Consider the following 15,036-nt stretch of genomic DNA (forward strand, 5'->3'; position numbering starts at 1 on the left):
TGCAAAAAATACTTTACCATTGTTGTTTTTCACTAATATGTGTTCCTAGTCTGTCTACCCCCCCCCCCCCCCCCCCCCCGAAATAGAGGGGGGTATGTATGATCAAATACAGGATCAGAGTGGATTTAGAACAAGAAACTTCACAGACATGTTATGGGGAGCTCTGAGACTTATTTAAACTGGTTGAAGAGGAGAATATGTGACCTTTTAAATATCAGCTGTGATAATTGATTTTAGCCACAAGGTGGGGCAACATCCAAAGCCTTTCTACTCCAGAGTCACAAAACTTGAAACATATCAGGCATTCATCTAAACTTCCCTCTCCTGTTGTACTACTCGGTGCATCACTTCACCCTGCTCTTCGTCCCCCCCCCACAGTATTTCCACAGAGGAGTGGGTGTGAGTGAACAGCAGGAAGACTACGTCTCTTTCATGTCTCAGTGTTTTGTGTCAGTGAACTGCTGTGTTTGTTTTTGATGTTCTGGATCTAGAGGTCTAAATGGATTAGATAGATAAACCTCTTCATTTCCACACAGCTCTGAGGCTTTTTTTTTTTTTTTTTTTACTCTGCTGAACGTTAGCTTTTTAGCTTGCCTATAAGCAGCCTTTGTATGCAGGCTTTTTCAGGAAATGATGGGCGTGAATAGAGCAAAATTATGAATGGATTACAAAACCTTGCCTCCCTTTATTTCCTGTTTTTCTTCAGAATTCTTACAGTGGTTGAAGTACTTGGTTATTTCTTTTTTATGTATCATACCCCTGAGTGACAACTGAGCTGGAGAAACACGTACGATATCTTCAAGGAATCAATCTGAAAAACTGAAGAGAGGCAGCTTTATTTTCAGTCCACAGTCCTTTATTAAATAATCATAAATGCAAAGGTTGTCAATAAAATAAACAATGTGAAAGAAACTTTGGAAGAGCACCCCCTGCTGGACTTTAAGGGGTTTGGCCTAAGAGAACATGAATGTTTGAGAGAAACACTTGATATTCAATACATAAAATATATTTCCAAAATTTGTTCTTAAAAAACTATTTATTAAAGGAGCCATATGAAACTCTGACACCTAGTGTTTAAAATGGGTACTGCAGAAATTAAGAAAATTCAACACAGGTCCCAGTCGAAGCACTTGTGGGAATCTTTCTAACGTCTCTCCATTTTTTAAAAACATCTCAAATATTTAGGCTAGTGTGAGCACGTTTCTGCACACGGAGCTTATTAGAAAAATGTGAAGGCTTTTTAAGTTGGGTAGTATCAGCAGTTTGCCCTCTTTCATCACTACAACACCTGTTTGACCTGATAACTGCTCTCATATCTGGCAAACCGAGGGGCGTCCAAAACGGCCATGTGGGGGTGCCTTAAAACCGCCTACCTTCTCTGGTCTAAACAAATCCAGACTGGAATGAAAACTTCAAAGGAGGACATACTGACTGCTGCATTGTCATCAGAGAAGCCAGCACCTCAACATAGCATGTTTCCTTGATGTCTGATCATATAGTAAAGATCAGTAGAGTTTTTATAGATTGGATCTTTAACTGTAGAAACTTTTCCCTCAATCTAAGTTGCCCCTAGTTGTGAGAGTGGCTGGTTGTGTGTCTCTTTATGTCAGCGGGTGTAACACTGTCTCCTGTCCAATGACAGCTGGGATCGGCTCCAGCCCCCCTGCGACTCCAAATGTGAAAAGTGGTAAATATAATGGATGGATGATTGATTGAGAAATGTGCAGAAAACATAGAAAGTGAAGCATTGCACCTTCAAGAAACAGTTAAGAGAAGTTGTAAAACAATAAAGCACACTTTAAAAAACTGAAGAAAAACAGCTTTACACTAAAAATGTATCACTGTACCTTTAAATTGTACTGGAAACTAAGACCTAATGGGCATGCCATGCAGCATCCTTTTGGATTTTCACGTTTACATTTTGTGTATGATGTGGTTTATGATATTACATAATTCAATCTGAATGTCTTCCCCCAGGATTTTTATTTTTGTCAGCATGGAGAAGCTTCTTACAAAAACATTTGGACTGTCATATGATTGGTTCAACAAACTGGTGTGTGTGTATGTTTCTGAAGCTGCGTGCCTCGCCTGCTCACAAACAAATAGCACAAAAAAGACAAATCTTTGTGGAATCAATGATTATTCACAGGTAACTTTAATTTTAAGACCAACTTTTTATTCTGACAATCAAAGCAAACAAATCAAGCAGCTGCAAAGGTTTACAAAAAACGTTAAGACCTTTGAAGCAGAAATGTGTTTGCAGGACGTTCTCTGGCGTTTGAATTAGTGACTTAACTACTTTCTCTCTTCTGACCGTGCACTGCTTATTGAATTGAGTAACGTCGTCGGCTCTGACAGGTGTGTGAGGTTGCCGTGGGAGTCAACTGGAAGTAGCTGGAGTAAACTGGAGCATTGAGAATCGATACACTCTCTTTCTCCATTAACTCCGGTTTCTCTCCAGGAAGACATGAACCAGATCAGACGACGGGGGAAATCACTTTGCCTCTGTGTGTGTGTGTGTGTGTGTGTGTGTGTGTGTGTGTGTGTGTGTGTGTGTGTGTTCATATGTGCTGAATCTGTGTGTTCCCGTTCTGCTGTCAATCACAGTATGAGGACATTTAGCCTGTCCTCACTTCTCCAAAGGCTTTTAGGTTCAGGACTCATGTCGAGGTTAATTAAAGTAAATTAGTTCTCACACTATCATTTAATGTGTCCATCTTGAGATTCAGATCTGAGGAGAGCGCATGTAGTCGACGAGGGTCCTCACAAGTAGTGAAAAACATGTGCATAAGTCAAATGTGTGCTTTCATGTGTGCACATCTCTATACAAATGTAAATGCTGGTATACATGTATATGATTATGTGGGCGTTGTGCACTTCTATTTATGGCGGCTGCCTTTAAGTGGCTTGAAGAACATAAATACAGATTTAATGCTTCCCTTTTGATGTCAGTGTGTGTGTGTGTGTGTGACCTGTGTTTCTGTTGAAGCTGCCTCCATTCATGCTTGTCGTCTTGATGTCAGTGAATCTTACATTTTCTTTATATATATCAGCAAAGGAATACAATCTGTGTATTACAATCTGTGTGTTTTACCAGATGCTACAGATGTAGCTTCCAAACCTCTGCTAGTTTGACCAGGATGATTCTGGAGTTACTTTTAGCAGGACTATCCTAAATACATGCTTCCTGTTTCCTTACAGAGCAAATGCACTGAGTAGGGTTGTTTTGAAATGATTCTCTACAAGGAGCATTATTTAATGGGGTATGCTTCCCCTGAAATATTCAACAATAGAGTACCAGAACTTTCTCCCCGTACTCTGACAGTGCATACAGAGTGAGTGGTGAGTTCATAAAAAATAAAATAAAAATGTTGGGTTTTGTTCAGGTTGCATTATTGTTTAGAGGATACTGATAGCCCCTCTGCTATCGTTTCGCACTATATGCCAGCATTTTTTCGGCAAGCCAGCACATCTTTACAGAACACCGGCATAAAATCCCAAGTTCTGATCTACAAGCTTTATTTATGTTTTTTTTTTTTTATTTCTTTGAAATAAGGGACAGTGCACATTAATGAACATAAACATGTGAATATGCCAGATTGTAGCCATAAGCTAATTTCCATCTGTAGTCCCTTGGCAGGTTGGTGGTTCACATGTATACAAATTTACAATATACCACAATGACAAGCAAAAAGCAAACGACAAGTACGACCAAACAACAACATGAACTATGCTTTAGCTGACAGAGACACATTTATACAATAAAGTGACCTTCACAGTTAAAGTGCATTAAGTGTCTGCTCTGGGAGGTAAAGTGCCAGAGTATTAAAGTACACATAAGCATTGTATATAATTATGAGGTATTATCCTGTAACTTTAAAGTGCTGGTGTGATTACACATAGCACTATTTCAGTGTAGTATACATAGATGTGTTCATGTATGCAGTATTGCACTGGGGTTAGCTACATAGATGTATGTATGTGGGCGGTTGCAGGCAGTTCAGAATAAAGGTTCTTCCAGATATTGAAGACAAACCTACACCTTGCTGTTGTCACACATTTATCTTTCTGAAGCTTGAAGTGAACTCTCTTTGTAATCTAATTACTGTGTTAATGTTGCGATGTTATGCTAGCTAGCAACATATACTCAATTATTTTCTAACTTCCTGTTTTGTTGTTGTTGGTCCATGATCAAAATAGAATAAAAGATAACTTTTTTTCATTCTCGGTGACCGAGCATCTCGGGATGAGGTGTCTTTGTCCTAATCTGAGCCACTTAGACTCAATGTTGTACGTCGGCTTACATCAACCTGTGTCTGTGCATTGGCCCTCATTGTAAACTTGTTGTCTTTACAATTTGATCCACATAAAAGCTGAGTACCGTTACACTTTTTTCTTGGATTTCAAGCAGGTTACTCACTGCTGACTTTCTAATGTGTGAATTATTTTTAGAATAAGGCATCACTTCTGACAGTTTGGTCATTATTTAGCGTTCAGTTTTACGGGTCGTCACACTTTTAACAGACTAGCTGGATCTCTGTCAGCTAAATAATACCTTTGCTGTCTTGCTTTTTGAGAAGTTCTGCCTCACTACTTCTTTTTTATTTCTGTGTCACATTTGTTAAAAGCTCTCAAGAGCATCTGAAAGTAGAAAGAAAATCATTTTATAGTGCAACATGTTTTGTATAATACTTTTTTTTACTAAGACAGCTGTGATATCAAATTGAATTCACAAAAATGTTAAATATGTACCGTGAACTAAAATGATCATCAAGATTTAGAAAATAAGAAGAAGCACAGAGCCTGCACATCTTCATGGGATGGTATGTGCTGGACTTTTTCTCGGCTCTGAGGAGTTGCCAGGCAACCAGCATGAAATCCAGGAAATTGCTGCTCCCAGCCAACCCAATATAACGGCGATTTGTCATTTTTACACTTACAGATTAAATTTACATGACACATGTTAATTTATGAGCTTTAGAAGAAGGTGAATTTAGTAACTGAGCCAGGAGAGCTCTTTGTCCTTTATCCAATATTTGTGCTAAGCTAACGCTCTACTGGATGAGGCGAAACATTTACCAGATGGAAAAAAACATTTAGATCATTTCATCCAACTCTCAGAGAGCAAACACCAAAATATGTATTTAAGATAACAAACAAAACAAACAAACATGATCTCTCGATTATTGGAGAAATGTCACATGGTAAAGTAACATTGTATGATCGTGCTTTCAGTGAAGAAGATTTGTTTGTGACATGCTGCGGGCAACTCCGTCTAAAGTGCTCCCACTTATACTTCACACAGCTTCAACCACCTGTGGGTGTTCATGTGCAAACAGATACATGAATGGCTCAGTGAGGCAGAAAAGAAGAATGCAAGCATGCAAACACTGGTTTAAAATAGAAATATAAAAAATACTTTCCAAATGTTTTCAAAGGGAAATAAATGCTTTTGAACCTTATCTTTTATGTCTGCAGTAAACTCCACATGGTACCTCTAAAACAGGGATGGGCAACTTTGGTCACAGCAAGGGCCACATTGGTTTAATTCTCTCTGCCAGAGGGGCCAAATTGTAGAATACAAAAATGATTACAGTCAATTATGTCTCCAATTTAACTCGACATATACCAGTGATTAAATATTATTATGGACATATTTCTGGTTTTCATGATTTCATGGCAGATTCCGTCATGTTTTCTTCATGTTTCCAATTAATTGATATGTAAAAATTGACCTGAGGGCCACATTGAGGGTTGATGGGGGCCGCATGTGGCCCCCGGGCCGCCAGTTCCCCTACCCCTGCTCTAAAACATACTGTCAGAAATAGATGTCTTAAAACCATAGACTGTTCAAATCCTGGATCTCGTCTCAGTGAGGTCACCCAGAGGTTTCTGAAGATGAACGATGGCGGTCACCATATTTAAAATGCAACCTCATCCTAACTTTGGATCAGTTTAGTAAAATGTTAAGAGGTAGAGTTATGGCGTGCCCTAAACCTCGAGGCAAACAGATACAGAGCATCCATCCATCCTTCAGTCAAATCAGCTACATCCCTAATAGTTCATATTTAAGTATAAGTCTTATAGCACAGTCCCTTATACAGTCTGTATTAATAAAGACATGACATATTGATATCACATTTATTTTTTGAACCAGGCTGTAAACATTTTTATTTCTGATGTAAAAATGGACATTTTTATTTGGGACCTGATGGGGATTCCTTTGTTTTTGAAGCTAGTGTTGTAGCACTTTGAATCTTAAGAGCGGTCTTGAGAACACTTGAGAAACACAGATTTTTAATCAAGACTGGTCAAGACCACCACTGGCGGGCTATTTTTCATTTTCGTTACTGTGAGTACTATTTGAAGCAAGCCTCAAGTGGACACTTGGGGAACTGCAGTTTTCTGCACTGAAACATTGGCTTCATAGTCAACCTTCTTTGTTAAAATGATGACACACTGGTCACAGGGGCAAACGGTGATTCAATACTTACTTTTACATTTATTTAATTTTTTTGGCACTGCGTTAATTTTAAATGTAATCTCGTTGGATTATATGTTTGTCACCTTTGAATCAACTTCTTAAATAACATCGAGGCTGTAATGTGATTGGTCTAAAAGTAATGACTGATTATAGGGAAGGAGTCAAAATACATAAAACAGCATTTACATTTGGCTGTTTCTACATTTCTGTGTTAGATTTTTTTGGTTAGCTCTAGGCATTAACATTTTATAGAAGCATAAATAGGTCAATGTAAATTTATTCGAGAAACTTGCAAAGAGGGGACAGACTGATTAGTTTGAAATAAATAATAGAACTTGATTTAAATACCAGCCAACATCTAAGACGTGGCTGCTGTCAAAACCAAAAAATAATCCTTTTCAACATCTTGCCTTTGAGTCATGGTAGACATGTCCCATCATACACCTGTCTCCTTCCAGATCTGCACTGTCACTGCAAGAAAGAAAAAAGCAGCTTCTACTCACACTCTGAAAACTTGTGTCCTCGTCTGAGTTCACACTGAACTTGTGTGACTCCTGCAAGACAACATTTGAGAAGTGCTAGCTTGGAAAGCTCCATGGTCAAGCAAAGCAGCCTCCATGTCGAACTTGACCTCAGAGCAGTTCCCTCGATCACAACACCTAGCCGTTAATATTACAGCCTTTAATATTTAACACAGTGTGCGGATCTGTACCTGCTGTAACTGGAGACTGGACGTGGAGGTGTGTGTGTGTGTGTGTGTGTGTGTGTGTGTGTGTGGGCGTGGGCGCTGCCGGTCAGTGTGCCACATCAGATATCCTTATTGACAGAATACATGTGCGTGTGTGTGTGTGTGTGTGTGTGTGTGTGTGCGTGTGTGTGTGTGTGTGTGTGTGTGTGTGTGTGTGCAACCTGAGGCTGCCTCTCACACTCTATCTGTATTTAGCATCAGTTACCAGCAGGTAGAACAATTAGTCACAGAGGAGGTTGGCCAAGCACTAAGACCGGGAGGAAGTAGCTGCAGCTCCAATGATCATTTATTTTATTCATTAACTCCCTTAAGGGAAATCAGGAATCTTTCGAGAAATACTGAATTACCTGTCAGATGGAGCGACTCAAACATTTATTCATTGCAGACTTTAACCTCAAGATAATAATCTTAAATCTTAAAGCCATTTTTCCAGCATAAATAAACATGTTTACAGCCTCGTACAAAAAAAACGGTACAGAGTGTCTTGACTCTTTGTTTCAGCCTGACTCAGGACTTGAGTCCTGAGTCAGGCTGAGACTCTCTGAGTCCTGAGTCACTCTGAGACTTGAGTCTTAAAACGCAATTTATAAGATGTAGAGACAACCCTGGTTTCAGTCAGAGTATTTTGTAAATGTCTAATACAGATCAAAATCTCATTTCAAGAAGCAAGAAAATAAGATAATAGTACCAGTTAAGTTTCTTGAAATGGGAAATTGATTGCTGCACTGGTATCTATTTTTAAGCATGGCAGGATTATCTTTTTTTGCTTTTAATATCTTAAATTAAGATGTTTATCTGGACTTGTCAGCTGAATGTGGCTTTGATTGCAATGAGATATTTTGAATAGAAGTTTAAACAAATAAACTTGGTATGATTTTAGTTTTGGCAGTGTAGCTATTAGCTTCCAAGCCAATGACCACAGAGGGAGTTGTGACCCAGCTGAGCTTTATTATGAGGAAAAATGTTTACTGACCACAGACGTGTATAAAAAGTGGAGTGGATTTCAAAAATGAAGCCAAAGCACATTTCACCATGCAGCCAGCAGGTGGAGAATGAACCGGTTGCAAGAGTACGAATAATAGTAGTAGTGTGGAAACTTGTAACCAAGGCAACCTGTCAACCATGATGAAGACGTAGCAGTGCTTCCTTTGTGACTTAAGCCAAGTGAGAACATTTACACATCATTTGTGGGAATATCCAGTTAGAAGTTTCTAGGTGCAACTTATTCATCCGAAACACTTGGTATGGTAATAATTTGTTTTTCTGAATTCATGCTTCTGAATGATGAGTCCGGGCAGAATCTCAAAGACTGCTGTGGTTATCAGAATGTACTACTGCTTGAAAGGTGTTGGCAGGGAGATGGAAGCACACTCTCTCTATTCATCAGCAGGTTAACTCCTCAATAGAGATTTTAACAATGGAGCTGCTATGAACCAGGCAGGGCAGGTGTCAAAAAACATTGGAGGCTCTCAATCATAGACTGTAATTATTAATGGACGAAGCCTAAGTGGCGTCACCCATCTGTTACTTTGGGGTCCCATGGTTGGCTGTTGCTGGAAATGCTGTCTAAACCTAACTTTAGACAGGCTAAGAGCTGAAGCTGAGGCGGCTTTTTAGCCTCTTGACAAACTGATAAACCACGCCCACCTGTCAATCAGGTCAGCTAACGCTTAACCTTCATAAAATCAAAACGGATGACTTAACAAAAAATGAACCCTCGGTACAGTGTGTGCCAATAAAGACATGAGCTAACCAGACCAATGTCATTTTTTGAACCAGGCTGTAAACATGTTTATTTCTGCCGTAAAAAAAAACAGCTTTTTTGAATGGGGTGTGTATGTGAATTCTGATACTTCTGCAGCCAGCCTCTAGTGGACACTCGAGGAACTGCAGTTTTTTGCACTTCTGCATCTGCTTCACTTTTCAGCACCGGAGGTTGCCGCTTGCTCTGCATGCTTCTAGATCTATGATGTGATTAGATTGTTCATATCTTACCACTGTTGATTTTATTTATTTATTATTATTATTATTTATTTCCTCTTTTGAACTACGTATCCATTCTCTCTTTTATTTTGTCCTGACTCACTGTGAATATGTCTCTCACATTATACATTTTAGAGAAAGACCCATGGGGAAAGGGAGGGTTATTGCTTTTTGTTGATTTTAAATTGTTACTAATTTCATGTTTTAAAATTCCTTTAAAATAATTATCTGTATTTTACAGTTCTTTTAAAAGGGAGTTTATATCTTAAAGTGATTGTTATTTCTTAATCATGCCTTGTTTATTATTCTATGACCTGCTGCTTTTGAGTGCTCTATAAATAAAGATTGTCATTATTATCATTATTATTGGGTTTAAGAAAATTTTATATTTGCAGGTTTATGTTGTGATAATCAAACTGGTTTCGATATATGCATTGCTACTGACTAAATGTACAAAATATTGAACGCTTGCGACCTTTGTGAAAAATGTTTAATCTGTTAAGGTTTACAACTTCCCAATGCATTAGAGGGCATTAGTATTACTTACATCTGGAGCAAAAAGAACCAACCACAGCACCAGAGATGATAAAACTATTTGATCTGAACAAAACAATCAGTCACATCAGTTATGTCATCCTGCATGAGATAAAGACTGGGATTACTATTTCTTTAATCCTCTGAGTCTCTGTTTGGATTTTATCTGGTAATATTCTGACTTTGTTTTCAGTGGCCCCCGTATGTCACATGTGCCTCGTGTGCCTCATGTTTACCCTCATTAGCTCCCTTTCCGTGTGTGAAACTCCTCATTGTATAACTTTAATTTGCACCAGGATGTCTCTGCTCTGCTCCTAAGCTCCATGAAGTGGACCCCTTAAGACACCAGGTCCGCAGATAAACCCCCAACAGAAGGCGCAGTAATTAATGCACATTAGAGAGCCCAATAATCTCTGCTTGTCTCTGTGAGGCTGTAATACCTTAGAGAAACACCCAATCAGCCGGCCGCTCTGTTACCCACAAGCCCCGGTGTGTGGTGCATTAGGCAAGTGTACACTATAAGCTGAGTTGTGGAGTTTCCACTATATCCAGGCAGCCATTTGGAGGAGAGTTTAATCCTGGCAGAGCTAAGCCTCCACTGAGCTGAGGATTGTACTAGGCAGTCAGAGTGTTGCTGTTGTCTCTCCCTCACCTGCTGCTGACAGCAAGGCGGCATGGCCAACTGACTGACTTACAGGGAGCTCAAAGGGAAAACCAGGCCTTTGTGTATCTGCTCTTATTTGAAGTGAAATGGCTCTCCGCAGATCCCCCTCCGCCACCTGTGCAGGTGAGTGCCACAGTGACCCATAGGAAACCCAGCAGGATCCCTCCTTTGTGTGGCCTGTCCTACCTGTCCACCCTGTATCCTCACCCAACAAAAAGGGACACACTAGACCGGACCACCGTAGAGTAAGCAGCCTATTGTCCCTTCCCTTTCCCCCCAGTGTTTGTGTGTGTGTGTTTGCGTATGTGTGTGTCAGCAGGCCGTGTGGGGGGCCGCCGTCAACAAGCTTTACGGCAGGCGGGGGGGGGGGGGGGGGGGTGTACGGTTGCATGTGAGGCTGTTATAGTTTAAAACACTCACAGCCTTCTGTCCCAACGCAGTCCCCCTGATTCTGAAGTTGTTTTGTGAAGGAACTATTTGAACACATTTGTGCCGGAGAATCATTTTTTTTAAACACAAGTTTATCTCAGACATGTGGCAGGACAGTAATCCGGGTTAGTTTACATGTCTGTTTGCTGCTCTGCTTCCCTGTAAGTGAGGTGAGGACGCCGTATGAGCTGAATTCAAATCATCCTTTTTGGTTTTAGTGAAACTGCAGGATAGTGCTAAGCTAACATACTCATAAACCCTGAAAGGCAAAAGCCTAAAATGAAAAATCCCCTGCTGTTAGGAAACCGCTCGGAGCTCTGAGCGCTGACTTCAGAGGAAGGAACTTGTAGTGGGTGAACTTCTTATTTTGCTGCTGCAGGGGGAAAATCTTCAAAATGATGCAGGGAGGCGATATTGACGGAGTCAGGGGAGTTATCGAGCAGCTCTGGGGCGTCAGGATTTACTATCAGCGGCTTTTTTTTTGTTCCAAAGTCATTATAATAACGTACCTTTAATGGGAGATGTTTGATTGATGGCTGATAATGATCATCCAGCTGTTGCAGGCACTTCCTTCCTCTGACATCCACGACAGACTCCTACTTAGTTTGTTTATAGCACATCAGTGCAGTAAAATTAAAGACCCCCTCCAGACATGTTGGAAGAAATAAAAATTCTCAGCTTAAATCTCCCCCCCCAAAAAAACTTCAATGACCTCATTAAAAATTCTTCTAATGTCATCCTCTCCTCATCATCTGCCTCATCATAAAATAAAACACAGAATCTATGAATATGCAGATATTTTTAATGACAGAAGTTTGACTACTAGACAGAAAATCTCCCAGAAGTCAATTATTAGTTGATGTGCACTTCAGGCTTCCACAGCACAGCAAACAAACCACTGCAAAGGGTGTTTGTGACATTCAAATGTGTTATACTAGGTACAGATTTTATATAAACAAACAAATGAGCTTCATCTAAATCAGTGGTTCTCAACTGGTGGGTTGGGGCCCAGAAGTGGGTCGTGGCGCCATTTTCAGTGGGTCGAGAATTTGTGCCTGGAAAAAAACTTGCATTAAAAAGTCTTCTGTCACATGTTTTTTTTTTTTACAGACTGAGATCCAAACTGCACAATCTTTCTGTAAATAAATCTGAAAAATATCAGAAATTTGGGTCAAAATGTTTCGCAGAGGAAGGGGGTGGGTCCTGAGGCTAGACGAGTTGAGAACCACTGATCTGAATGACCAGCAGGGTACCCCGTGCTCTGCCTCAGGTGAGCACGGTTGCCCTTCATAAATGTTTTGTTTACATGATACTCACTTTAAACATTGTGGGTGTGTCTCTAAGGCAGTGGTTCCCGAAATGTTTTGTGCCCCCCCCCCCCCCCCCCCCCCTCTTGAATTGTGGCTGAACAGAACAGAAACAGAGCATTTATAACTTCAGGCCCCCCCTTTGGGTCCTGCGCCCCACTTTTTGAATCACTGCCCTAAGGTGTAACTAACTTTTTGGATATTTCTTCTTCCTCGAGCAGAAGTTTCATAAATGCTGTTAAGATAATCATTCTAATTCTCTGTTGATCCAATTGTTATTGTTTTCTCTCCAGACATTTGTGAATTCAAAACAGAAAAGGCATGGACGTACATCAGGATGAAATTCCCTTAGCTTCATTAATGCTTGTGATCGGTGCATCGTCTCAGTGTTTTCAATATTGTCAGGGCACATTTTTTGATGTTACAAGAAAAAATATGTCGCTAATAATCTGGCACTAAACGTTGTTCTTGTCTGACTACATTGCCGTTCACCTTGATGATGCGAGGCTTGCAAAGTTAGGTACCCAGAGAAATGCACACTGATGTAATTGGCAGAGAAGAGGTGGTTCAATTGAGTTCAGAACCAATCAAAAACCCAAATTTGAGTGAAGACTGCACAGGGATGAATTAGTACAATACCTGTGATATTATTACAATCCAATTCGCAGCTGGTTGTATTCTAGGTACAAGCTCATTTCCAAAAAAAATGGGTGCCATCTTCTTAGTCACCAAACCTTTGAATGAAAACTGTTACATAGATTTTTTTTAGGAAATGTTGTTTTAAGGGCCTTTTTGCTTTTTCTCATAGAACAGCTTAAGGGAGAAAGGATATATGGGAGGAGAGAGGGGTACAGACCTGCAGCTGAGGGGAGGACTGTGGACTCTGTCTATGATGTGTCTGCTATACCAGTGCCCCTAAATAACTTCTTCTTAAACTGATAACAATTCCTACATAAATCAATAAAAAGTAAGAATTTACCAAACACTGGCATAGAAAACGTATTTTAGTTTAATCAAGATGCTAATAACATAAAAGCAGTTGCGACGGGACATTCAGCCGCATCCTGGTTTTCTATTTAACCAGTGACAACATGTGCTAAAAGCATCTGTCTTTATGCTGCTGTCCATTAACTGTTCTCTTACAGATGCCCTTTGTCTGTGCAATTAGAAATAACTGAATAAACAGAGAGTGTTAATGTTAAAGACTTGGTCTGATAAACAGAGCATAGTGGACATTTCTAAAGGCTCTGTCTGATATAAGTTAAAGTGTAGAGAAAACAAGGAGAGCTTTTTTTGATGTTCTGCACAAAAAAATAAGTAAAACAAAGTTGACATCAAATTGAAGATAATTTATCTCCAAGCAGACGAGGAGGACAACAAAAAGATTCTTACACTTTACCACAGTAAACCTTCACTTAAGCATTTGGACAGCTACTACTTGTAGAGTGCCTGTGGATGCACAGACATGGAGCTGCTCTCCTTCTTCTTTAGATTACATGATGGCAGTTACACAGAAAATAAAAAGGCATTTTGGTAAATCATTTTTATGCTGTATGTTCAAATCCTTCAAAATCCAGAAAACATTCCACCGAGCATCATGTTGGCTTCCTGTGGTGCCCCGCTTTATGTTTGTACAAGAGGGATTTTCTCATTCATTTCCCCTCCTACCAGATTTAAACTGGCGACCTTCCAGTTCCAGGCCTGCCTCTCTAACCTTCAGGCTACGGCGCTGCTGTCAAGTGAGCTGGAAGGAACAGAAACACAACTGTTGCCATAAAAATCCCTCTGCTTGTAGGTCAAACAAAAATGCTTTAACGGATAAATTACAGAAACATATCCATCCTCTTGACCTGGCTGACAGATCTCATGGTCCTGCGGTATGTTTGAGTGTGTTTGAAGTACAACTGTGTGTGGATGAAAGAGGGAGAGGTAGAATGAAATAAAGCTAGAGAGAGAGAGAGAGAGAGAGAGCTGTCCACGGTGCTGAAACGAGAGCACAGCACGTGGCCTCTGCGTTACTATGACTACAGCTGTCTGTATCCCTAAAATAACCATACACACACATAGTAAAAAAGTCAATCCTGACAACACTGCTGTCAGATTTAAATGTTTTTTTTGGTCATAATTGCATTTATACACTTAAAAAAAACAAAAAAAACAACCCAAAAAATACTGGCAGAGCAAAAAGTAATCTGCTGGTGTCTTTTTTTATTCCCTTAGTTGTGTACTGAAAAGCTCTGACACCGTTTACAACGTGTTACGTCTTGAGCTTCTTGTCTCCTTTCATTTTATTGTGTTGCTCTTTGTGCTTTCAGACCGATTGTCGACAAGTTGGCTCCATGTAGGCTTTTCCTTTGTAAAGTGCCTGGAGACGGGGATTCTGATTGACTGACACACAAATCAATTTGCGCAGTGTGAAACAAAGCTTCACCGGGCCAAATTTGCATTTCAGCGGCTACAATAACAACAAGTGAAGTGTGAAAATGTTGATACTGAAAAAAACAAGAAATGGCCAGACTCCACCAAAAATAGGTCCTATGATTAATAAGAACCCTTCAACATCAAATGTTCATGCTACCTGGAGTTTCGCGTGCACAAATGTTCCATTGGAGCTAAAAATACAGGACTGCAGCTAAATGTGAGCAGCACTTGGAATCCAAGAAAAACTTTCCCCAAGGAGACAATAAAGTGAATCGTGTCGTATTGTAAATACTAATGGCGGGTTTTGCAAAAATCTGTCAGAGTATTTGAAGATCAGAGGATCACTCCTTTTCACTTCCTTGCCCCGTGTTAGATGACAGGAAGTTAGCTTAGCCTATAGCATACATTTAGAAACAAGAGGAAAGAGAAGGCGTGTCTCTCAGAGGGTAAACTAATCAATGACAAA

General features: G+C 40.0%; 1 protein-coding gene across 4 annotated transcripts in view; it reads left to right on the forward strand.

The window, feature by feature from the left end:
- Positions 1 to 10,360: 10,360 nt before the first annotated feature.
- Positions 10,361 to 15,036, forward strand: part of ano2b (anoctamin 2b) — a 90,432-nt gene continuing 85,756 nt past the window's right edge. For 2 of the 4 annotated variants that reach the window (XM_065951423.1, XM_065951424.1), the window contains exon 1: positions 10,361 to 10,536. In XM_065951423.1, the coding sequence (XP_065807495.1) occupies positions 10,500 to 10,536 (37 nt within the window). In that variant the 5' untranslated portion in view covers positions 10,361 to 10,499. The remainder of the gene's footprint in view (positions 10,537 to 15,036) is intronic. The other 2 variants (XM_065951425.1, XM_029280902.2) reach the window with 2 other exon arrangements.

The sequence above is a fragment of the Labrus bergylta genome, chromosome 23 (genome assembly GCF_963930695.1).
Source record: "Labrus bergylta chromosome 23, fLabBer1.1, whole genome shotgun sequence".
Lineage (NCBI taxonomy): Eukaryota > Metazoa > Chordata > Actinopteri > Labriformes > Labridae > Labrus > Labrus bergylta.